This window comes from Erithacus rubecula, assembly GCF_903797595.1.
Source record: "Erithacus rubecula genome assembly, chromosome: 3".
NCBI classification, from domain to species: Eukaryota; Metazoa; Chordata; class Aves; order Passeriformes; family Muscicapidae; genus Erithacus; species Erithacus rubecula.
Window position 1 is genome coordinate 67,894,434 of NC_136689.1, and position 26,923 is coordinate 67,921,356.

A 26,923-nucleotide genomic window follows, 5' to 3' on the forward strand; every position below is an offset into this window, starting at 1 on the left:
CAGAATTCCTGTTGTGAGGCACGTGCTTTTTGGGATAATATGTTAAAGCACTTGCCTTTATCATATTAGTTCTTTTTCTTTTACATTTTATCTGAAAATATATAAGCCTGATTGTACAAGCTAATAAATTCTAATACTGTTCATTTTACTCTTTTTTTCTTTTAACCTAAGAAATTTGGAGACAAACCAGATATACAAAAAATTCCAATGGCAGTTGTTGAAAAACATGTACAGCTCTTTTTGGCACACTTTATTTATCAAAGAGCTAACAGCCTGTGTTTTGTGTTCTCTTACCAGCTAACTGGTATGAAAACTGTGTCTCTACAGGTAATTTTACTATTTCAAGCTGTATTTCATACTGCAATTGCAGCCATATGAGGCATTTCCAGACTATAATGAGTCTGCTTTATTTAGCAGTTCAATTTGTGTTGAGTACTGTAATTTAGTGTAACTTTTCCTGCATATCTCAGCATTTGGAAGAGCCTCTTGAATCATGTTCCACAATAGCACCAGTATGCTCACAGTGTTTACCTCCTTCCCATCAGTGAGTAACATGGAAAGGGGAAGTGAGTCATCAAAGAGTGGAATATTTTTCCCATAAAAGCAAGTATTCTTCATGTGTCTGTGTATTTTGGATGTTACCTACTGCCAGACTAGGCAGGATGCTCTCTTCTTGTGACCCTGTGCTATTCCTTCCCACCACCTACTCCCCAACACCCAGGAGGTGGTTTAGGGAGCTAGATCATAAGGAAGAAAATTAGCTTCACCAAAAAATTTTCCTCTTGATTTTCTTCCCAGAGAACTGCTCATCCCCAAGTCAGGCAACTAATAGTGGTCATATAAAAGAGGGACCAGGTTCAGAGTTTATGTACCCTAATGTTGAATTGTCCAATGCCTAAATTCAACATGGTGAATATTTAAAAGTGGGAGTTAGACTTCAGTGTCATTTACATTTTTGGAAAGGGTTACCATTATCTTTACTTACTATGTTAGACTATTCCTCTTAATTCTACGGACTTAATTCTACGGACTTAATTCTACTTAATTCACTTAATTCTACGGACTACTACATTTAATATTTAGCTTGCAGTGGGTTTATCATGATAAATAGTAATAATAAAAAAAATAATAAGCACAGACTACCAATCTAAAACCACAACTATAGATTTTAAATTTTTTTAATGTTAATGATGAATAAAAAAGAAAAAGAAACTCATGCTACCTGAGGCCCAAACAGAACTGGCTCTTAGAAGTGAGAATGGCTGATCACTACTCAAAGTTTAATGTGGGAATTACATGTCTCATTCCCAGACATCACAGAGCAGGCCTTGTCAGAAAATTATTCCATTATTCTGAAACCCTGTTTTTGTTACACGGAAGATGGAGAACTTGCTCAGACATACAGGGTTTTTCACAGAAAAGAACAATAAGCAAGGGTCTGCCCTTCTTGCAAACAAGCAAAATTACACCAGAAAATCTTCTGGTTTCTCTGCTCTCTGACAATAAACTCTGAGAGCTCCAGTTTGAAACACAGGCCCCAAGCAATGCTTAATAGGAGACCCCAGGAGAATGTTTTTCTGCTCCCCTGTAAAGTGGTATTTTCCTTCAGACCTTAGGTAGGTAAGGCTAAAAGAGATCAAGTACCTGAGGTTGTGCTTTTGATGCAGATCCCTATCCTCCTGTCTACTTCATGTTACAGAATGTATCACATCTTCAGGGCAGTAAAGTCATGGGTTTATTGGATCCATACCACATTAGGAAAGGCTCAAAGTAAAATTTTCTTCGCAGATGTCCCTAGAGGACTGACTACAGCTTTTTGGCAAATACCTCATAGTGTGTTTTAAGGTAGATGTCATTTTCATGAGGCCTCCTAGAAGAAAAATATGCCTAAGATTTATGGGGTTTAGGGTTCTATCTTTTATTTGGGTCTGCTCAGATGGTCTTTTTATTTACAGCAAACTAGACTTTACGATAAAATCTAGAGAAATGTATTTTGTTTTTTATTTTATCCTTATTGTTTGCCAGTTGGATTGCTAGTGGAGAGAAAGATCTAATTTCTGATATAACCTCCACTTAAGGAGAGGAGTACCTTCCAAAGAAGAGAATGGTGTTGGTTTGGTTGTGTCTGATGAAGAAGAGGAATGGATGGTCAGCTTTGAACTCATAAGTTACTGGGCAACACAGAGGCATTGCAAGAAGCCCCATGGAACAACCTGCTTCAGTGCCCTCTTCATTGACTTCCACGATTGTCTTCTGAATGGCCTTGGATACAACCAAGCCATCTTTCTTAGAGATTCCTGACAAATCAGCTTTTCCCCAGGCAAAAACATTCATTACTCCCATCTCCTGGAGAGTGTTGTTGAGAACATAACTTTCCTCCATCTTGAACTGGGGCAGGTACAGCTTCACGCTTAGTGGTTGCATCATAGCCAAGCTGGTCCATTCTGTGAGTTTTTCGTAGGTGAGGGCACATTCAAGCTGTAAGGTGGTAATGGAAGTAATGATTGGCACCATCATGAATGCAAGGAAAGGAAGCTCAGTTTTTCCCAATTGTCTTCTGAGTACACTGCAGCATTGCTAAAGTATTGCTCTGTATGTATGTTACTAGAGTGAAAATGAAGTGTTACCTGTTCTAGGCCAGTAAAGTTCTCACAGTCATCTTCAGGAAGAAGAATGAACATGCTCAGTTCATTATTGTAGTATTGGAGCTCTATGACTTTTGTTTTCAGTTCCTCTATGATGGCCATGTTAAAATATCCTTCTTGAAACATCATCTGCACTTTCCTTCTCTCATTCTGGAACACATGAAACATATGAAATGGAAAACACAGAAATTATCACCCTGGTTTTAATTGGTTTCACCACTGAGGTTATAGTTGAGCTCAAAAACATTATTTAAATTGGTCATGGGTTTAATGTACTTGTAGCATTGATATGTTCCTCCCAAGTGTAGTCCCAATGAAGTTATCCATTTTAGAAGCATGAAAACTACATTTCCCTTTCTAATGGTGTCAAATTACTTTACCCACAACTTCCTCATTACATCTTTCTTTTTTCTGGTGTGTCAGATGAGGAAACGGATACATCTTATGCAACCATAAATTAAATTCTTCATGAATAATGTATACATTCCCCTGAGACAATTTGTCTTTTTTTCCCGTAAGTACTTGCTGTTCTGTTCATAAATAGCAGCAGAGAAACAGAATCCTCAGTTTCAATCTCAAGAACAGACTATTTTTGAAGCAGCACCCTTGGTTGCAAAATCCCCAACAAAATTAGTGCATGTGCTCAGTGGATTTGGTCCAACAAGGATCGCAGCTGCTCAAGAACCACTTCAGATGTGCATTGGTACAAATATTTGCATATTTGGTTAGGAAAACAGAGAGAAATACAGCCTTCTATTATTCTCACTTAAGACCACTGTTTTGTCTTGGGACAAAAGAGAGGAGAAAAGCCCCCTTCTGTTATTATAGAAAACAGACATCTGACCTCCATGCCCCAGCTGCTTCAGTTCCATACTGTACCTTGTTCAGGTGGAAATACATTTCCTTAGTGTCTTCTTTCTTAAATTCTACTGCCCACTTTCCTTTAAAATATATGGCATTGACCAGGACAAGTACAGTAGAGGGATCAATAAAACCAGCAGCAAATAGGTCTTTGATTTTACCTTTAAAAATAATGAATTAAGAAGAATTATTACTTTGTTCCGGCAATCAGCTGACTTTGACTAATAGTTATTTCTTTTAAATTAACAAGTGGTATAATGCTGTCAGACAAATGTCAAATATTTATGTACAGGTTTAGAACCAAGGAACTCAAGGCATTTTTGTTCCCCTTACTACATTTATTTCCTATTGAAAAGAAAAAGTTAGTGCAGGTGTTTAATATATAAAAATCTTGCTATCTTTGGAAAAAATATAGAGAGTGATATTCTTAAGTGGTTCAATTGCATACCTTAAGGCCTGCACATTTTTTTTTTCTTTACCTTTTGTCTCATTTTCAACCCAGAAGTTAATTTTTTCTCTGACTTCTTCTTCAGTGTATTTAAAATTTACTGGTTCCAGTTCTGCTCGATAGAATTTCTTCATGGAATCCAAGTATTTCTGGAAAGTACAAATTTCAAAAGTTTATTGCAAAGTGATGATTTTTATAAGATAGATAATTTCATGGCTTCAAGATAGTTCCATGTAGTAGATCAGCAAGAAAGAAATTAATAAAAAAGTCATATGTCCCTTTGAGCTTTATGATGGAAAACATTCCGCTGAACTCCCCATTCCTAGGAGCTGTTACAAGGGAGACCACAGTTGCTTACCTGGAAGAATGGATAAGTAATTTCTCCAAAGAGTCTGTTGGCAATGGTGAGACAACAGCCTGGTCCAGGTTCACTGACTTCAGCCAACAGAGCCTGGAACTGGGAATGGACTCCTTCATCTTCTTCACACTTCAAACAGGAAAACAGATGTTTCGTGGTAGGCTTGAGCTTTCCTATGCAAAGTTGGACCCGAGGGTGAATTGCAGCCTCTCTCTGCATGAGAAGCCCTGCTCCACCCAGCTGATAGAGGCACTGGAATAAATGCACCAGGACACCACCTGCTATTCCCCCTGTGCCATATGTGCAGGATGACAAGACAGTTCCCCATCAGGCTGGCACCAGTTCACCTCCAAACCACAGCATATCCTACAGAGATGTCTCTGTGTGCACTAAGCAAAGGGCTGCTGCCTTAGAGATTGGGAGAAGCAAGCTCTAAGGTGCCTTTGGCATGCTCTGTAGTCAAACCTTTGCAGGTGGTATTTGAAGCACTTACCACATTTTAGATTGGCATTGCTCTTTTGGTTAGACACCCATAATGAGAAGGCTCAGCTGTTGAAATGTGTGATCTCACAAGGCCCCTTAAATAGCTAATAAAGGAAAAGTAGTGAGCTGGTCAGCAAATCTAGGTGGAGAGGTTGATCAGCCCTGCTGTGCTTTCTGATTAAGTGGTTGCCTTCAAGGAAAAAGACAAACTGACAAACTGGCTCTTCTTGTTTCAGCCCAGAGGTGCAATTGTGTCTTACCTTCTCAGAAGGGTATCTGTTTTCCTGTCTTGTACTGCTCAAAACTTCTCTGAAATGAAAGACCTGCAATATAAATGTTGGGTGAATTCAGCTGAGTGAATTCAGAATTCAAAGCTGTGTTGCAAGCCTATACCAAAACACAGCGACACAGTCCCTGCGGAAAGGCCCCTTTGTTCTTTACCATTAAATCCTTGCAAGTGAACAAGTGGTTCTAGGAGATGGTGAGTGCATGAAAGCTTTGAAATCTTTCTGTATGAGGAAGGAGGCTTTAGGTGTCCAGAAAGGCAAAAAAAAAAAAACACGTTAAAGGTAAGGAACTCTTCTGAGCTCTGAGAGTGCAGAGATACCTGCAAAACACTTTATTTAGTATTGATGTATTCATTGAACAGTCAATTCAATAATAATGCTTAGTCTGAAGAAGTTTGGTATTAGGAAGAGCATGATGTATTTTTAAAAGGGCTTTCTGTGCCCTGTGGATTTTAGGAACTGTATCAGATGGTACAATCAGCCTCTTGGCCTGTATCTTGCTACTGTTCCCTTTTCAGAGCAAGGACCTACCTTCTCAATCTGCTCGAGTGTACTGCCCCTGGCCCCGAGGACTACCATTCCAAAGGCAGCTGACAGACTTAGTGGGGAGAAAAAGATGTTTTCATTTCTTTTTCTTTTGTTTAGCTCTCTGAAAAAGTCAAGGCAGAACCTGGCATTGGCTGCACTGAGGGAGCACATTGTGGGGCTGTGATCACCTGAAATGAAGGTAAAAATAATTTTAGGCTTCTCATCCTTACACCTACTATGCTTAGATGCCCTGGAAATTCCTTGTTGATTACATTTGGGATTTCACAGTGAATCTGAAAACCAGCACCCTGAATAACAGAAGAAACACATTTGCAGAAACAGTATTCTGAGTTGAGCTGCTTTTCCAGCTCGCACAATAGCGATGACTTTGCCACTTCACCCTAGCTTTGTCCTAACCAAACTTCCAGCTTAATTTATATCCTGATCTTTTTGCCTTGAGTCCTTCAGGCATAGCACTTATTAATTGTACCTTTGATCATATCTTACTCTTTGTTTCTCTCTAAAAACTTTGTGTGTATTACTCAGCTTTGCCTCATATACTGTGTCCTTCTAAGGCCGGTTGCTTAACAAATGTTTGACAGAAAATAGAACCACAGACAGTAGTTCTACACTTAGTAGGATTTTGAACAGAAGCACTTTGTGCATTAGTAGAAAATTCCAGACATACTTTTTATCTGAAGCTTAAACTCTTTTTCCTGCAGCTTAAACTCATTTTCCCAAATACCTTTCTGTTGCAATCACAATTATCACAAACAGATCACCTTGAACGTTCTCCAAAACTCTTCATATCTTAGACCTAGAGCAGAGTTCTTTTCTCATGAAATACTTTTTCCAGTGTCTGCATCCAGTAAAGTGTTGTTGAAGCATCTGATCATAAGTTCAGTATTTTTGAAGTTACACTATTCAAAGTCACATTTGGTTTGATTCTTACTGAATCTGAATAATTTCCTCCACAAATATAGTAAGCATATTTCACTTATTACACAAGAAGAATTAAATCATCCCCATAAACGTTTGAAAGACAGCACTTTATAGAAAGACTATGCTCTTATAAATTACCAGTCTGGGTCATACAGAAGAAGTGGTAAATGGTTTTAATCTTCTTTAGAAGCACACTTGGAAAGTAGAGGTTTAGAAGTACCATTGTACAAGTTAAGCACAGATTCATTACACAGCCCATACATTTTAATATAATCCAAAATTTTGCACAGCAACTGGGGAATACTGTCACTTCCTCAAAATATGTCACATGCCATATACATATGCAAAGGAGATATTACTAATGGAGATATTGATCCTTATATCCTAGTGCTGTCATTTAGAATTAAAGATCATGGAGATATTTACCTTCTCCCCAGGACTGGCAGTGTCAGCTTGACAGTCGAGCTTCTTGATGGAGCTTCTGGAGCAATGGGATATAAAACCATTGCCACTCCCAGTGGCAGCGTAAATTTCACTCGTGATGAATCACATTCCTGTCTGTTACAACTAGTTAGTATAATTAGGGGACCTGTTGTGGAATCTTGAATTTTTCCATATCCCTGGGAGTTTAGAAAACAATCACGATTTTAAATGCATACTAAGATATAAAAAGAAATCTTAGTTATAAAAAAAAGAAAAAAACCTCCTAGAAACAAAGGCAATTTCAGAGAGGTTTTTCACCTGTAAAGAAATAAATTCAAGTAATTTTGTTGTGTTTTGATGTTAGAAGTGGGACCAATTATACCGCTATAACCAGCCCACTGATTTAGTCCTGGGCTAAACTATAGCCTAATTTTAGCCCAGAACTTCTCATTACTCCTTATTTTTGTCAATGTTTCTGAGGATGCCTGATCATTGTCTTATATTGCTTCAGCAAGGCATAGGCAGAAGGGACAGAGCAACCTGCTTATCAGAAGTAGTATATCTCTGGTGTTATTTTCCTGATAAGTGATCCTTCTTCACATTCAGATTGATGTGGTGTGTGGCTGGGCAAGTATTCACACGAGCGTATGCAAGCCCTAACAACACTGTTTTGTAACAAGTACTTAGTTATCACTACTAGGATATATTTACACATCTACCCAACTGGATAATAGGCTTCTCTGGTATTTAGGAAACTCTGAAGGCAGTTTCCTATCAGTCATAAGGTAGTCATGGGTTTAATTCTCTTTCAGCTTGATTTTTCCCATAGCTGTTTCTTGGGAGGAAATAGAAATTAAAAGTGAGTTGTTCATTCAAGCCCTGAGAACAAGAGAGTCAGACCTGCATAGATTTTCCCTGAAGCAACAAAAGCCATGGAGTCTGGTTTAACTTGCTTAACACAGGGACAAGAAAATTTCCCAAAGAAGCATCAGGCTTGCTTTCCTGGTTTCTGGCTGGCCTCCACACTGTCACCTAAAGACCTACCTGCTGAGCCTGTTCCTCGTGCTGAGGAAACGTCCCTGTCCGACCATCCAGGAGCCACTCCAGCAGTTACATCTGCACCAACCAAGCTGGGATCAGGGCCACTTCACAGCTGCATCCCCCACACCCACAGTCACACCAGATCTCCTTACCATCACAGAGCCTCAGACATCTCAGTCCTTAAAATCATTTAATCACTGTGCAATAACAAAATATCAGCTCAAGCTGGTGTCTCCAAGGAGGGACCCCAAAGAAAGGACACCTTGGGCTTTTATACCCTCACAACCTAAACGTGGGAAAGTCCAAGGTCCTGGGTTCCTACTGTGTCTCTGAGTGTCCTGGCCAGGCCACAGCTCCCTGGGCCCTTTGTTCTGCACTGGGTGGTCACTTCACAGCTCCTTCCCTGGGGCTCCCACCCAGAGCTCAGCCTGCAGCTGCACCTCGAGCTACCTGCACCAAATGGATTCCCCAACACTCACATTGTCACCAACAGTGAACTGCAGAGCAAAGCTGGGCAGATGCTGTTCCCTTTCTTCTGGTTTCTTGCATTCTTATTTTGGGCACTAGGCATAGCACAGTTGGAGGAAAAATATCACGGAATACAAGAAGGAGGAAGTATACAGGTAGGAGCTACAAGATGTAACAGTTTTAACTCAGGGTAGCATCCAGGTGTCTCCCAGAATAGAAAGTATTTGTCTTTCAGGAATACTGGCAATTTTTAGTCCACATTAACACAGTGAATGGAAAATTGCAATCCCGAAGCACAGTAATTCATGGCCTTTGGGCACAGGGGTATGTGCTAAAAGCCACAAGTATCTTAAAATGCTTTCTTCTGTGTAGGAATATGTTAAAGCAAAGTTCAAGTTATTTATTATGCTCACAGTGAAACACTACTCTCTTAGCCCCTGCTTAGTTTTCTAATTATTTTGGAGCTCTTGTCTTAACTATTTTAAGTGAACAGGTTTTTCCAGGTTTCTTCATCATTGTTTGCTATTTCTCTGGTTTTGTAGATACTTCTGTTCTTAATTCATTTTGAGTTAATCTAAAGATTAACTGTGGCTCCATTTTTCCATTTAGTGGGTATTTGTTTCACATAAATCAATTTCTGTCAGTGGTCAAATACAGACAATGGAGCTGGATAGGCATTCATTCCCAGAAAGGAATATTCTGTACTGTTCTTCTAGTCTCCTGCTTTGTTATTTAGTTATTTTCTAGGTTAATTTAGTGTAGGTTAGAGTGTGGCTTAGACAGAGATAGTTTTTCAATGGGAATGTTTGGGAAATCCAGGACTTTTTGTTCAAGCAGATTTAAGGGTCTCCTGAATTGTAGGTTTTGAGGAGACTCACTATGCAAATGCTTGCTGGGAAAGGCAAAGCTACAGCTCATCCTGCTGTAGAGCAGAGGGCTGGACTAGGACCTGCACTGCATTTTCCAGATCTATGACTCCCTTCTTGCTCTTTGAATAATGCAGAGGTTCACTGCAGGCCAGAGAAAAATGAAAGGGATTGAAGATGGTCTCAGTGGTCTCAGATTCAGGAGAGTCTCTTTATTCCTTTCCACTGGTAACTTGCTAAAAGGAAGGATAAATAGCAGGAGGACTTTTTCTAAAGGCTATGGAGAAGTGGCTGCTGAGATGCTGCTGTGTGGAAAGGAAAATGAAGATGTAAAAGCACTGCAAGCACAGAGGCAGTGACAGATTTTGTTTCAGATGGACTACTCTGTCAAGAATGCAAATTTCAAAAACAACCTTTTAGCTGGTGGTCAGATGCTTGCCATAGTAAAGCTGCTTTAAGGCACAGAGGAATGGATTGCAGACTGACCTTTCTACACCTAAAATTCCACACATTTCGATGACTATAAATAACACTACATCTCTAGGGATAAGTTTTACCTGGCACTGTTCATCTATTTGCAGTTATTTTGACTGAAAGTCTCAAAATTTTACTTCACTTTCAAGCAACATTTTTTAATGTTTCTGATGGCCTTGGAGCCAGGACCAGGAAATGAAGATTTCTCTATATGATTTTCAAACCACAAAGAGTTCTGATGGCATGGATGAGATAAGCAAGGAACAAAGATCCAGTTGGTGATGCCAATCAGCAGAACACAAGCTCACAGCAAAAAGCAATGACTCACTCTGTAACAGAAGAGACCACCAGCATATTCCTTGTGATTATTATTTGCTTCAAGAGGATGCAAGAAATTTGAATGTCTACAGTTCTCCCTTGGCTTTTTCCTCACTGTTTGCAGCCATATGCTTCCCTTGCTGTCAATGCCGCAGGATGTAGCAGGGAAGTAGATTCTTGTCGAGGAACCAGAGGCTGATCTCAAGTTTGACAGCAAAGGTTTTTCTTGTCCCTTTCATCTTACAAAATGCTCTGATACCACCCTGCTCAGGTGGTAATTACAGAGTACCTGATCTGTCTGAGGTTGCCTGTGAGCAAAGGTACCATTAAATAAGTGAAATTGCTGAATAGCAAGAATAAAACAAGGACTCCTTTGATTTTCACTGGCCAAGAGGGCTCCCCTCCCTGTTTGTCAGACATCTGCTACAACAAATAACAAGTCTTATACAATATATCAGAGTAATTAGGGTGATAAAGTATCTGTGGTTATCCACAGAAAATTTAGCATGACAGAAAACATACCTCTTGAAGTTGAAGAAGCTGGAGATACTTTAGATGTTGCTGATTGTCTCAGCTCGTTCAGGAAGCACCACATGAGCAGATTCTGATATTCATTTCTGTGATCTTCAGGTTGTATGAGTCAAGAACCTATTGAAAATCCACTGTCAGCTTATAAATAGCACTGCTGTCTGCTGACTCTCCAATGCTGAATTTACTGGCAGCCAGGTGCAGGAATTGATGAGTGTGAACTTTGCAGAGACTTGAGCCACCCCATGCTGGTTATTCAACTTGACAGGGAAAAGGTGAGCCCAGCACTGCTGTTTTTCCAAATGAACTTCTTTGTGCACCAGAAGCTTTCCCACAATTGCAATAAACCCCATTTACATTAAACCCCATGTACTCCCCAGGGAAATTTAGACATGACACAAAATAACAGCAAATTAGTCTTCATCTTTAATTCAGTCATCAGCATCCAAAAATACAGCCAGTTCTGTCTGTACCTTCTCTGCTCACACCCTTTCTCAGTTGTTCATGAGCTTTGACTAACAGGAAATTACATTTGTAGGCAGGGACGTCTGCATGTGTCTTCTTAACAGACTTCCATAGTGTGAGATGATATGACTACCCAGTTAAATATTTCTGCATGATGACCCTGTTTTATAAGCTGATTCAGGCTTTCTGAGTGATCTCATTTATAATATTTCTGGATATAATTTCTTTGTGTCAATTTAAGTCATTTTGTAAGCCAGGTTTCCATACCTTAACAGCAAGTGCAAAATTTTTTAAAGCTGTGTGATACAGAAGGCCCATATGTATTCCTCTCCTGGCTCTGCCTCAGTTCATATCTTTTCTTGTCATTCATCATTGAGGGACGCAGCAGAAAGTATCAAATTTCCTTTGCATTTTAAAAAACAGCCTGTTTTCCTATATTGCTTAGTCAGTGAAAAAGATAGCAGATATTTTCATGCAATGGAGCTGTTGTTGTTAAGTTTGGTTAGAAGTGACATCACTGTGGCTGGAAGGATCTTGGAGATACCTGGTGCATCTGCTGCCCAAAGGTGGGATGAAAGATCTAGATTACAGTTGGTAGGTGTTTGTTGAACCTGTTTTTTGAAGATTCTGGACAAAGAGTTTCCAAACATCTGCTATATTTCTGTTCTTCCTTATTCCTGAAGTTTTAAGTCAACTTTGTCCTAAGTTGTCCCGACTAAAAATTAAAACAGTTGCATTCAGTTATCTTCAAACTTTGATACGTGCTACTGGCTAAATTGTTCAAATACTTATTAGTCAATTTATCCTTTGTACAAGACGTAGTATTTGGGAGTGTCTCCCTGGTCATAAAATGTAATTATGGTAGCTGTACTCATAACCAGGAACGTAACACTACACTAGTCACACTCCCCAAAACCTGTGGGTACTGTTAGCTTCTGAGCTACTTTACCAAATTAGACTTGGAACCCTGAAACATCCTTCAGGGCTGTTCAGCCCTGTAGCACATTGTACAGTTTTCACCATTCTGAGGAGAAAGGAATTGCTTTTGGCCATTAGTCTGGATGTTAAAAATAATTGTTCTTCCTCATTCTTGTGACAATCCTTGTAGTATGATTTGCACAGCTAGTCAAATTATACAGTTGCTCAGTAGTCCTGTATGTTATTTGCATAAATGTTAGTGTGGGTATTCTTGCCAGTCCTTACAGCTAGTGAAGTCAGATGTATCATAGGTCCAGAAATGGAGCTTGTTTGCCAATACTGTGCACATATTTTTAGTGACTGAATTTTGAAAACAAACTGAGATTTGAAAATACCCTTCCTAGTCTGCCAAGCACTGTGAGGAAGAGGCAGGTGGAAAATTTGAAAACACAGGGTCAAGTTTTCAGGCAATGTAAACTGATTTGGATTCAATTGAGGTGTGAAAAGAGAATTTGTTCCCATGGAAAAAGATTCTTTTTCAGGCCACAGAATAATACAGTTGTGTAAATGTTATGTTTTCCATATACTGCCATGGAATTTGTACACTATGTCATTTCTTCATTCTGCAATTCAAATTCCTACATTCCTGAGCTAACCAAGGATTGCTGAACTGTCCTGAAAATAAGTTCTCTATATCTCTTGACATTTCTGCTTTCCCTCAGTTCCACTGATTTTTACCCCTGATAAAGTTTTTGCTCTCATATTATTCTGGATAAAATATGACAGTCAATTTCTCTTCTGGCCTTCCTGTAACCCAGACACATGACCTTGTGAATCCCATCACTTACAAACATCACTCATAGAACAAGGTACTTTTTCTGCACAGAATAAGATATTCAAGAAAAGTTGACTTACATGCATTATGGTTCCAAGAACCACTACTTCATGCAGAACATGTAAAGTAGCCCCTGCTATTGTATTCTTGAGTAAGCACTGGATACAAACAAGACTGTGTTGACAGAACAAGATGTTCAATAGCTTTGGCATTTGGCCTGGAAGTGAAATTCACACACAGAAGAGCCTCACATTGCTCCAGATGAAAGCAGGTATCTCACATGCTGATGAAGGGACATTAAGGGTGTGTGGGAAATCATGACACAACACTTCCCTTGCAACTTTCTGTGTGCCAGTGGAACAGAGATCCCCTGGTACAGCAGCACACACAGCCAGTGTTACTGCTGAGGGAAAGTGCCATTTGGCCCTTTCCATAAATCTCTTTTTATTTAGTATAAAGTAAACATTACCAGTAAGCCACAGGAGGCAAACAGGATCTGGAACACCATCAAATGCCTGTGGGGTGACTTCAGAGCTCTGACACTGCCAGCAAGCCCTCTCATTTGAGATTTGGGAATGCTTCCCACATCTTCACTTGCAAAACTGAAGTTTATTGTATATTTAAGATATGGTTAATTTTTTCCTGCTGTATTTGTTAACTGGAAAAGGATGGATGTACCCCTAAATATAATATCCCTTTGTCTGCATTTGTGCTACATGGAGAAACAAAACTCTGTGCATTCATTTCTAAACTGAGACTTCAAGATGGTCTTTTTTTCTTCCTGCTCAGCTGGAGAGCTGGGACTGAATTCTGTTCTCAGACATGAGCGTAAATCTATCAGAACTCTACCAATACCTGTTCACTGATGTTTTAATAGCTTATAAACACATTTTGTATAATTGCAAAAAATGTGTAGGCAGAATTAGACCAGGATTAGACCATAATTGCTTTTGCAGTGCAGTTCAGCAGCAGCCAAAATATATCAACACTGTTTAAGACAGAAATCCCAAAAGACTACCATACAGGCTGCTGTAAACACAGTCAGCTCCATCTCAGTCACACTCAGTGCACCCCAGTGCAGACACCAGACAATTGCATTAATATAGCCTGAAAATAATATGGTACTTTAGAAGGGAATTCCATTCCATTATGGAATTCTGGATCAAGAAATGCTTTCCCCTCAGCAGTTGTCTCTATATTGAACAGTAAGATAATTTCCCACTCATCAGGCAGAGGGTCAAAGAACTGGCAGAATGGGAAATTACAGACTCAGAACAACCTTTCTCCAAGGCCAAACACCTCATAGTCTCCAAGGATCATGGCTTTTCAGGCACATGTGAAGCATCAGAGCACTAGAGAAGAATTTTCTTAGAAAGTTTCATAGTAATACTAAAAAAATCCCCTACCTTTTGCATTCATTATTATTTTCATAATGACAGGTCAGAGAAATGAAGGTGAAAAACACTCAAGTTGTTGATGGTGGTAAATGACACTTTGCTGTGGTTGTAGTTCATGGATGAAAAAAAAAACAGGCAAGAGACAAGACATGGCAGATGTTCAAAAGCATTGAGTGCCTAAGGCAACAAGGATCAAAAAGCCATACCAATTAAATGCTTTGAATAATTTTATTTCTGCCACACTTTGCTACTTCCAAAGGGAGGGCCTGGAGAGAGTTTCTGAGAAGAGTGTGGTATATATCTGTACATATCTCCATGCCCAACATCTGTAAGGAGACTTGCTCAGGACATGAACATGAGCTGTGGGTTTCACTGAAATAAGAATGAAATAAGAATTGAATAAGCTCCATTAAGTTCACTTGTTTGAGAAGAGCTCTAAACAGAAAAGGCCTATTATAATTTTTCCAGCTATCTTGCTGAAGCAATGTGGTGGTTTTTTCTTGGGTTCAAGAATATAGATGTCAGGAAATGTCAGTGGAACTTGATAGCAACATCTTATTTATGCCTTACTCCTTTCTACCACAGTATTGTGCTCTGTTTGTACAGAAAGAAGCAGAACCTGCTCTACCCTTAGGGGGAACAACATCAGCCAAAGCAGAGAATGTTCTTGCTAGGATTGTGTTTGGTCAACAAGAGGAACAAGTGGTCAGCTCTGAATTCATAAGGAATTACAGAGGCAAAGCATTCTTTTGGCCACCCCTGTAGCAGCAACTGCCTCAGTTCCCTCCTCATTAACTTCCACAAAGAAAACTCTTCCCCTCTCTGCTCCAGTTAGCTTTGCAGTCACTTTCATCTCCTCTTTTTTTCTCCTAAAGGCTATACTCTGTGTAAACACAGACACATAGTCAAAATCCTGGGTTTTTTGCAAGAGCTGCTACATGGTTTAGAAGCACTGACCAAGCTTCCGACACTGTGGTTCACTGAAGTACATCATACTGGATGTGGATTTTTTCCCACAACACCATAGGAAGTTAGTTGGTGTAGGAGCATAGCTGAGGTTGTCAGCTCTGGATTATTGCTGCTGCATTCCAGCTATGGATCTGATTTCCTTGTACCCTAGGCCTAGCCCATGTGTTTCAGCAGAACAGCATGGGGAGCTTGAGGCATCAATGATCATGGCTTGAAATATATGGTGGGGCTTCTGAGGTTTTGTTGAGCTCCCTAGCTATTGTCAGTCTGCACCTCTGGAAGGTTTGCACCAGGCAACCAGCAAATAAGGCAGTAAGGTAGAATTGTTCCCGTCTGGGGTACAAGACATGCACCAAAGGCCCCTGGGCATGTCTTGCAGGATCCTTCATATTCATCACCATTCATGAGCAAGAAAATGGCTCTACACTGCCAAAGTATTCATCCTGCAGCCCTGCAGGCTGCTCTGCATCACAAGCAGCAGTCAGTTTTTTCACAGTGTTTCCTCCTGGTGTCTGGAGGGTGGCTGTAATACAATAATGTATTTTAGGCCAACAGGCTCAGTGCTTAGCACTGCTGTGGGTAGAATATCACATTTTTCACAGAAGACCAGCAGCTGAACCCATCAAGAAAAATGCAGCTAAGTCCCCACTAGATAACATGCAATGATGGCATGAGTATAATCTGAAAATATGACTGAGGGGACTTTTCCTGTGATGAAACTCTAGTTTGAGAATGCCTTTCCCCACAGTGGTTGTCCCACTACAATTTAGTAAGATGTGGGCAAACTGAGGGCTGTAGAAAAGGCATTGCATGAGATAATAAGGCATCCATCAGGATTTGTGAGAGAAGTCCTTCAGGAGTGCTTTTCCAGCATGTACAAAACTGTCAGCAAATGTATGGAAGAGCTGGACTCTGTTTCCAAACTGTAGCACTCAAGTGAGGGAGGATTGCAAAATAATCTTGGTGATGTGTAGGTGGCAGTGCTCTTACACAAAAGCTGTGACTCACATCCCATAACTGAGAATATCTAATTTCATGCATGAGGATTCAGATGAAAAAGCTGCAGAGCAGCACTCTGAAGAACTGAGATGAAATTCACAGCTGACCTACTTCATTCACTATGTTCTTTTCTAGGTAGATATTAAGAAAGGAAAGGAAAATTCATGCTCTCAGAAAAATATAGGCAAAAATTCTTTCATACCATTCTAGTTAGGATAGGCATCCACATGCAGATAATTTTTTTCCTCTGTTACTGGGCTGAAACAGGAATGGCACCAGAGCCTGGAAATCAGAACTCATCTATAATGCAGTTATTGAACTGCAGAGTTATCTGTCCTGGAGCTCTCTTCTTGTGCCTTTAAGCTGCACTACTTCATGTAAGGGCTTCAAAAGGAAATTGGGCAGTTTTGCCCTTCAGCCTGTGCTAAAACCTGGTCCCTGTGAGCACTTGATGCATTCTCTTGAAAGATGAAAGCTTGAATTCCAGCAAGGATGTGGGATACAGGCCTTTCACCTCCTGAGCCACATGAATTTCTCCACTGAAGAAGTTAAGTACTGTTTTGAATTTTAAAAAACAGGGTGGGGAAAGGGAGTAATTGTAATGGCCTTTTCCAGAAGCCCTATTTGAACAGCTTTCACAAGGTCTGCTTTGAATCCATTCACTAGATGTTCTCCAGGAATTTACATCTCATCCTACCTTGCTCCTGAATTTCAACATGGGCAAAATATCTAATTGATCACAGTAAGATAGTTCAAAGTAAGCAAGTTTCTAGCTAGCTGCTAGAAAATTTAAACAAAAGGAGAAAATAAAATGCCTGCAAAATTTGGATAAGGGAATTTTTCTTTTCAGATGGCTTTTTGGATGTACAAGTTTAAAACCAGCCTATGTTCTATTTAGGAGAGACACATCATTATTTCAGTGTGTCTTCTTCTTTCTGATGCCATATATAATTCTGTGCATTAAACATGTTTTTCACTGATTCTTCATTATATATATATATAAATTTTAAAAGCACATTACAAATGTTAATTTGTTAAACCTCATCCCTCTGAGGAAAACATCCCTTATGTTAAACCAGCAAATTTTCAGTAATGTCTCCCTATCAGCTGGAAAGAAGTTTATTTTTTTTTCCCACAAACATTTCCAGGTAATGTTTAACTGTGATTTCCATGATTTATACCACACTTTAAAATACCTTTCCTCATTTTGCAAAGCATGGAGAGAGTTCTGTCTCCCAGATTTGCATCTCAGAAGTTTTAAATTCACCACACAGCAACATGGGAAAAGGAAAACACATTTCTAGGAAGTTCATTGCTGTGGTGTTCTACATGGGTAGCTTCAGTGGCATGTATAGACCATTTTTTTCCTATTCTTTGAAACCCTGAGATTAATAATTTGATTTATCCCCATATAAAAGACAACCTTCTATACCATGTAAATAATATACTAACCATCTTTAGGAATACATGGTTTTGTGTCCTATTCCTGAAGACTCCATGCACAAATTCTCTTTGGAGTTATTTGAGAACTTAACATAGACTTAGGAGAGGTTGTCCAGACATGTGGTGGAGTCTCCATCTTTGGAGATATCCAAGAGGCATCTGGACTTGGTCTTGGGCAACCAGCTGCAGATGGCCCTGCTCATGCAGGGGAGGTGGACCAGATGATCCAGAGGTCCCTTCCCATCTCAACCATATTGTCACCATGACCTCACCAAGGAAACAAAATGTTATTCATATCCAGTGAGCTTAAGGTACAGTTTACTCGTATTCTGGATTCAGATCAATATTAACAATTCAAGGAGCCTAGTGGCAGAGCATCTGATTCATAGGTTCTAAACAAAACTGGCTGCAGTGATTATTTTGAAGTACAAACTAGCTGTCAAAGGATTAAGAAAGAATTGGAGAGAAAAAATGCAATTTCTGCTTTTCATCCAGGTGTTTCTCACAGTGTTAGAAAATGGTCCTGGTTTTAAGGTGAACAGAGTTTGCCAAAGAAAACAATAGCACTGGTAGGATTGTGTCTAATGAAGAATAAGAAAGGGTGATTAGCCATGAAGACCTCAGTGAGAGGCAGAGACCTCCTGACAATGGAAGCTCCAGTGCCAGTCGCTGCCACGGTGCCCTCCTCATTGACTTCCACATACGCCTTGTGGACCACGTTTGACAGCACCAGAGACTTTGCAAAGGTCATTGCAGAAAGGTCAGTTTTGGATTCAGTGAAGATGTCAGTCATCCCCATCTCTTGTAAAACCTCATTGAGGTTAAAGGTGCCTTCCAGCTTGAATCGGGGCAGGTAAACCTCCACTGTTGTCTCGAACATGTTCTCTGAGGAGGTCCACAGCATCAAATTTTCATAGGTGATTGTGCTTTCAATCTATGAGATGGGGGGGAAAAGGAGATTAAGATAGGTGGGAAGCTTTGAAAAACTGAGATCTTTACCCAGTGTTAATTTAATTCAGACAACTGGCTCCCAGCCCTAGTCTGTGACATGCATTGCCTTACCTGCTCCAGCCCACCAACAGATCCATCAGCCTCATGTCCTGGCAGCAGGATGATCATGCTCAGTGACTTCTGAGCATAAGGGAGTTCAAGGATCTGAGCAGACACCTCCTCAATGTAGCCCAGTTTAAATTTGCCTTTCTGGTACATCATCGGCACAGGTTTCATTCTGTTCTATTGAAAAGAAAATTACTCAGTCAGTTAGGCAATACACTCTCACCAGCACCTCTACCCAACAGGGAGCCAAGTCAAGTTCCCAACACACCCACACCTTACTCACAGGCAGCTCAGCCCTGAACATTGTTATGCTTTCTGCAATGCTCACAGTATCTAAGGTGAATAATGTGAAGGTTTACAGAATGCAGATGTACCTGATTCAGTTTAAAATCTCTCTGAACTGTTTTTTCTTCCTCAAACTTGTGTTCCCAGGATGCTTTGAAGTAGATTACATTCACAAGCACCAGCAATGCGTGTCCATCAATCACACCAGGTGCAAAGAGTTCCTTGATTTTACCTAAAGAGAATTTTGAAACACAGAAGTATTTATTAGCTGTCATTAAGACTCTGAACTGAGACTCTTATTGGTTTGTGAACTCAGTTTTGGGAAAACTTAGAAACACATTTCTCTGTTTATTCGAAGGACAAAAACAATATAGGTAAACAAATGGTAGCTTCCCCTGCCCTGTTACCAGCCAGGGAGGATGGGGGTACTGGGAGGTCACCAAATTATCCTCTGGTGTTCTGAATCTGCATTTATGGCTGCTTGCAGGAGCAGTTTGTCTGGTCAAGACTTAGAGATATTACTGAAATTATCAGGCCAGGCATAAAGTGGGGATAAAAATATTTTGCAGCAAACATATCTTTAACTCATAAATAATTTAGCTGGTAACTTACTCTAATATTTTAAGAGCAGATGGGAAGATAAACTACCCTTAAACACCATAAGACTGAGCACACAGAAATCTTTGCTTTTCCTACCCTGAAATTTAATTTGTTGAATCCATGTGGGAAGGCAGTAATAGAATGACTATGGTTTTGCTTTGTGTTACCTTGTGTCTCACTTTCAACCCAAGCATTAATTTTTCTTCTGGCAGCTTCGACAGCACCATGAAAGTCCACTGTTTGCAGCATTGCTCCATACAGTTTCTTGCTACACATTAGAAATTGCTGTAAAGCAAAATAAAGATTATGAATTGGTCAAATCTATTAAGTACTTACTGCCTTTTGAAAGAAATTGATCATTCAATAGTATTTTAGAAATGGTGAGGAATCATTTTAGAAATGAGTCCATAAGGCAAAATTTCATTTTGGAAATGTCAAGTATATGAAGTTTATTCAGAGGATCTTTGAAGAAGAGATAATTATTCTAAAGCATAAGTCAAAAAATGTAAATAAGTAAAAAGAAAACCAGGAGAAAGAGTCTTGTCATAGAGAACGCCATAACTGAGGTTCAGATTAAAAAAAAATCAAAAGCAGAAAAAATGCAAGAGGAGTTGTTTGATGCTTAAGTAACAAAATAATTGACAGAAAAGCAAAGATTAGCCATACCAAGTAGTCTCAAGACCACTCAGTTATTCTGTTGGAAAGAAGCAAGAAGTTCAGCAGAGCAGTCCTGTGCATGAACCTGTGCAACCTTCCTGGAGATAAACCTCTCCAATCTTATTGCAGCCCCAGATGTCCCACTTGCAAGACCTGAAGTAGGTAGTTACAGACAGCTTGAATAGGCCATTTTTGGCCTATTTTGTAGGTTCTATTCTGGCTGAGTGCGCACATATGCCAAAAATGAACAGATCCCTGCTTTATTTTTGCTCTGTAGCCTTTGAAATCCACAGGGTGATTTGTTTGTGGGGTTTTTTATTTTAGTTTTATAAAAGCATGGAAAATTGACAGTCCTGTCTCTTCCCCACAAGCCTCAACAGCTCCATGTGGCACATCACATGCCCCAAAACACACACAAGAGGGGCAACAGTGAGGCTCACAGTCACAGGGAGCCTTGGGGTCATGGCCACAGCAGTTAGCAGGTGACTTACCTGCTGGAGCTCGAATCCTTGTTGTATAAAGAGATTGTTGGCCAAGGTTAAAACATATTTTTCACCAAGGTTTTGTAGTTGTAAAAGCAGCTCCTGGAACTCTGTATGGTTAAGGTCTCCCTCCTTGTCACACTGGGAGTAACACAAACACAACAATTAAAATTATTCTTCTGTACAGCTTTGGTTGCTAATTTACATCTTAATTACACTATAAGGCTAACTTCTGCTGTACTGATTTTTAAATCCAGCTAGTCCAGGCTTTGTAGACTGATCCTCTTTCAGATGAGATCACTGAAGGCTTTGGTTTTGACTTACTGGCTCTTAATAAAATAAAACCTTGTATCAGTCATTTCCTAGAGGATCAGGCAGACTCTGAGCATGTGATTTTGACTCCCTCCAGTGGTAAACATTAGTGTTCTACCCACACTAAGCTACCAGGCAGTGAAGGCAGGGCTCCCCACCCAAGGACACACCTCTGAGAAGGAAGGCTGACTCTCCAGGCTTCCTTCTGGCTCCATTTCTGGGGCTGCAGTCTCGTCATCATATCCAAGACTCGTTCTTCCTGCGGCTTTCCTGACATGGAGCACCTGCAGGTGAAGATGTCAAGTCATGTCAATTGTAACTGGGATAAAACCACATTCCTTCTTTAAAAGCTTTGCTGTGCTGTATTGGATAAGTGGTGTAGATTCATGAAAGATGTTTTATCAGCCTCACTCATCAGTTGAAATGACAGACTTGAACTTGTTCATATATTCATGTTAAGACTCACTTTTCTATATTAACAAACCAAGAAGAACTTGCACTTAATCCCTCAAAATGTTATTCTTCACTACCTCAAAATGTTTATATTGATTTGTGTTTTCATTGCTATATTTGATCAGTGTTTTCATTGCTACAGTTATGTTAAATTTCAAAACAGAAAGTTTCCCCAAGCCAAGAGACAGATTTCATTTTCTTTAGAAACATCAAAACTGGCTTCTTGCAATCATTCTTAACATTAGCATCAGCTTAAGAAATAGATCAAAACCACAGTGCTCTTAATAGAAACCAGTCCTTTTTTTCTACTGTGCAAATACATCACTGAAAAAATTTCAGCATCTTTTCTATTATAATAATATTGCATCATATATAGACTTACTCTTGCTTTGTAGAGGACACTGATATTGAGCAATTCCCATTGCTTCCCTAAAATAAGCATGAGTCCCTGTCTAAAGTATTGGTGTGGCAGGGTTATGGTAGCCAGGGGGCTGCAGAGATGATCTCTGTGCAGAGAAGAGACTGAGAGACTGTCTGGGTGAGCAGCTGGCAGCCACAGCAAAGGTCAACCCACCACACCCTGGTGAGAATTTCTGCATTAGGATTATTGGTCTTTTACCACTCATGGTAGGGAGAAGAAAGAAAAAAAAAAAAGAAAAGAGAAGAGAGGTTGTAGAAAGCAGAACTTGCACTGCAGGAAGTAAAGGCACAGTGACTGCAGGCGTGGCCTTCTTCACCTCCTCCTTGCTCACCTGGCTCTCTTTGACATTTTGACTCAGTCAGCCTTTGCTCTGTGCTCTTGCAGTGGGACTCACACCAGCAGATGGCAGGGATCACAGTGCTCCAAGCAGCACTGTGAAGGCAGCACCTGTGCCTGCCCTTGTGCAGTTTCCTGTGAGACACTCACACGTGTGCCATGCTGGGATGCCCAACATTTCCATGAAGGGAACAGCAAGCAATGTGGAAGCACCTCACCATGTTAAGTCATACTCACTCTTTCTATCTGAGCAGCAGTGTTGTTTTTTGCACCAAGATGGATCAGGGCCAGGGCAACAGAGATGCTCATTGGAGAAAAGACAATATTTGTGTCCTCTGCACTTCTGTTGAGCTTTTTGTAGAGATCAAGGCAAAACTCAGTAACTGGTCTAGAAATGGAGTCCATCACGAAGCGTCTGCTGAGTGGGAGCACAAAAGAATTAAGAAATTTAGTGCAACTGGCCTAGCTAGACCACACTGTGAAGCACCTATCTGCCCTGAGATAGTCCCATAGCTGGCTGTTGAACATAATAGATGTTTTCTAAATCCTGAAAGTTTTAACCAGTCTTGCACAGATCAGCCTATCGTGCACAGTAGGAGCAAAGACACAGAGGGTCTGCAAAAGGGACCCATGCTCACAACATATGTACATTCCTTAGAACGGACTCTTTTTCTGCTTTATCCCATGCTGTGTCTTATTTCAACTTATGGTATTGAAATTAGATAGATATGGATTAACATTTTCTTCTCCAAACTAGTTTGATTCATACACTTTCCTCTTAACAATCTGCATTAGTGACAGAGACTTGGTGACAGAAACTAAGTCTGAGTATAACCACCTGTGGTAACCAGAGCTGTGCCAAGGGGGTTTCAAACAACAGGTTTCCAAAAATGAAATCAACTAAATGTCTTCATAAATTAAAAAGGGTCATTAACAGCTATGGAGACACTAACAGTTTGAAATACACTTTGAACTCGTCATAAGTTTTCCAGGAGTCAGAGGATGAGGCAGGATGCACAATTAAAAATTCCAAACAAAGAAATAGACCAGGAGCCCTGAAGTCTATAAATTCCTGCTCAGTGATATGACAAGATATGTGTCACTCTCTACTTTTGTACTAGAAACATTGTAGTCTGATACCTCTCCCATGGGTCATTTATGTTCAACCCACTCCTCTAAGAACAAGTTAGGACCAAGTTCAGCTTGATACTAGCAAGGAGGAGGCCATTAGGCAACTAGAAACTCCTAGAATTAGAAATTACTCCTAGAATTAGAAAAATGGGCGATTAAAAACTTCTTTCCTGAGTCTTAGGAGAATTGTAAAGGTGTTGTGTAGATACCAGTGGGATAATGCAAAATTTTCTGGAATCATTATATATTAAAAAAAAGACAAAACAAAAACAACAAAAACAGCAACAAAAAAGCTAAACAAAAAACCCATCACTTTCAAGCAAATATTTTGGATAAATAGCACTGGTCTGTGCTCCAGAAGGATTATTTATTTAGCCACAGTGTGGAGACAAACCCTTTGTGTGTCTGTCTCTCTCTGCCTTGCACTGTGCCCAGCATGGGTCAGATCCAGAGAAAGCTGCCAGAGTCCCTCTCTTTTGGAAGAAGGAGTGAGTGCACAGCCATGTGCTTCTCCCCAGTGCCCACAGATGGCCAGAGCACAGCAGGCACTCTTCCTCAGCCCTGTCTGCCCTGAAGCTGCAGCCTGCAAGGTGAGGTTACATGAGGAGCTCCAGCCTGTGTCACCAGAGGTTAAAAGTGGGAAGAAGCTGGTGCAAAGCTGAACGTCAGGATTTTTATCAGCAAGGCACTTGTACAGCCTGTCCTGTGCTGTTGGTGCCCCTTTGAGAGTTGTTTTGAGCCCTCTGGGAAGGGGTTGCCTGCTGCTGGACACCTGAAACCCATTCCAGCCTGAACTCTCCTGTCAGCCTCCCACTGAGGCTCCAGGTCCTCTAGCACAGCCACAGCTCCCTCCCTTCACAGACAGCCTGACCTTCACAGAGTTATTTGTATGCAAAAAGCTACTCAAAATGCCTTGCATGTTCTCAAGATACAGCATGCACACTATCTCCAGCTCAAGCATGAGCCAGGCATGACTCTGCATGGAAAGCTGGGAATCAGGTGCCAGAAATTACCAGGGCACTGGGAGTTGGTGTGGCTCAGTCAAGGTGCAGCATTTGTCTGTGAAACCATCTTCATCTGAAAATGCCAGACAATGGGAATGATCTCAGCCCACAGGAAAACAGACTGAGCCTAAAACAAACTGCTGCAGAGGTTTGGAAGAGATGAAAAAGAAAAGTTTCTGAATATATGAAGGTACAACATGTGGCAAATGCAGACATTTCTTGCCATTTGACTAACTTGAAAAGCACAGCAGCAATCAATGCTTCATTCTGTTTCTGAGTGATGCTCTGTGGAAAGAACCTGTGATGCTGAAAGAAAAGTTTATGGATGTTTCATACTGAGACTTTTGTTTTACCCTGAAGTCCAGAAGTACTTCACATAAAGATATAATGCAAATAGACAGATGATAAATATCCAAAGAGTTCTTTGCACAGACAAATTAAAGATGAGTTTTATCTCATTAATTCTGAACACAGCTGTGTTTATCTGTGTTCTAGCTCTGCTATTAGTGTCTTTTAATATAATTTTATTTTCCTTTTAAGGAAAATAATCTTTCTAATGTTATTTTCCTTTTAATAATGCAATCATCTTACCACAAGACATTGCACTAAATAATTTCTCTCTTTTCCACCTTCATATCCTACTATCACCAACCTTCTGAAAACAAAACTCATTGCATCTTCAGTGCTGAAGTTTGTAGTGCTATACTTCCAGATCTCTTGAAAGATCTGAAATGGAGCTGTGAAATCCGACACAGTGGATGTAGGGCATGAGGCACTTTGTAGGTGTGTCCCAGCTTCAGAAGGAGCCAAGGAGAAAAAAAGGAGTTAATAATCCTACTCAGTAGGGAGATGGCAGCTCCACCCCACCCTGCAGGGGAAGGGCTGAGTGCCAAGAACGGAGGGAGAGCCCAGGATCTGGGAACAGGTTTTTAAGTGAGTGTCTGGCACACTGATGTGGCCACTCCTTTAGCAAAAGCAGCAGGCTGTCAGCAGAGAGACATCCAGGTGCAAACACTACAACCGACTCCATGGTTTTGTGAGTGGGAACGACTTAGAGAGCTGCTCTAGAAATCCAGAGGAAGGGAGGGCAGGTAGAGGAACTTTCTTACTGCACAGTGAAAGGATTTAATGAACTCTGTTAATCTCAAATGGGGTGGGAACAAGTGTATGAATGATTTCACACACACCTTCTGTGTAATCTGTGTAATAATTCAGTCAGACTCTTGGAGCTACTGCAAGGACCACAGCTTTTGGAGAAAATCTACATGGTGGACAGCAAATGGTAATGTCACTTTTAAATAATCTTGGAGTGGTAAGGAGGGATGATGCAGGATCAAAAGAAGTGTTCCAGGAAGTTTGTAGCTGCTGTTTCACACTAGCCAAAGCACCTGCACTGAGGATTATTAGTAGTGCAGAGCCCCTGCTGACAGGAATCCTTTGCATGATGGTTCAGCAGCTTTTAACATAGTCTGGCAAATGAAATTATTGGCACTGCAGTATGTGAGCAAGAAGCTACCCTGAAAAATAGCTTCCTTCAGAAGAAACCACTGCATACCACAGACCTTGTAAAAATTACAAACTTCCTCCATGGCTGTGTGAAATGATGAGCACTCCTTTTCTATAACTATTCATGATCTGTTCTCTCTTTATAGTTTGTTTTTTGCTAAGGTTAGATGAAATCAAAACAAAAACTATCAAAGGATAAAGAAACCTATGCTGAAAGTTGTCATAATGAATGGTTGTAGTAGACTATATTATTCAGTCAACAGGAAGAGGCAGTAAATAGGGTGGAGAAGGTAAGAGACCTTTTGCCTTGCTGTTAAGATAATTCTGTATTTCAGACGAGTTAAGTAAGAAGGAACCTGTTTTGCCTGATGCCACATGATAATTCCCATTGCATGTTTTACTTATTCAATCTGCACCCCATTAAGGTGCCTTAATACACACTAATTTCTTAAACACAGAGGAAAATAGAATTGGCAGAAATTACATGGTCTCTCCTAGAAAAAGACAACATGACAGATGTCATGTCACATCTCCTCACATGAAAATTGGTAGAATTACTTCCTTGTTTTTTATTAACATTCATACAAAAATATATTTCTAAGTTTCTGTGCTGATTTGGAGTGAAAGGGACAAACAGCAGATAAGAAAAATTAAATTTCCCACAACACAGCAATTCTGATCATCCTTGAGTGGCACAACACATCTTTAAATTAAAAACCAATACATTTCAGTACAAAGCAGCTCTTCAAGCAAAATGGTGCCAAGTTCATTTTCCAAACAATCTAGCCTCTCAGGATGCTACTTTTATGCCAGAAAGCTTTATTCTAATTGCTTTTTTTGGTTTTCATCAGCCCTTCTGGTATCTTCTATACTTCTTTCTAGGCCAGTTATTTCTGCACGAACAGACATAGATGTGCATTGGCCTGTTACAGACTGTACAGTGGCAAGTTACTTGCTGTGCCTATGTGCACATCAGATTTCCAT

At 40.2% G+C, this 26,923-nt stretch overlaps 1 protein-coding gene across 1 annotated transcript; it reads right to left on the bottom strand.

Moving 5' to 3' along the window:
• Positions 1 to 1,607: 1,607 nt before the first annotated feature.
• LOC306798954 (uncharacterized protein) lies at positions 1,608 to 22,703 on the bottom strand (the record flags this gene model as incomplete). Its single annotated transcript, XM_079299362.1, has 14 exons — positions 1,608 to 2,478; positions 2,628 to 2,795; positions 3,525 to 3,667; positions 3,986 to 4,103; positions 4,313 to 4,441; positions 5,056 to 5,118; positions 5,614 to 5,870; positions 18,246 to 18,630; positions 18,759 to 18,929; positions 19,127 to 19,269; positions 19,805 to 19,922; positions 20,786 to 20,917; positions 21,259 to 21,372; positions 22,536 to 22,703. The coding sequence occupies 14 exons, from the start codon at positions 22,701 to 22,703 to the stop codon at positions 2,074 to 2,076; spliced, it is 2,514 nt and encodes an 837-aa protein (XP_079155488.1). The 3' UTR covers positions 1,608 to 2,073.
• Between the last annotated feature and the right edge of the window lie 4,220 nt (positions 22,704 to 26,923).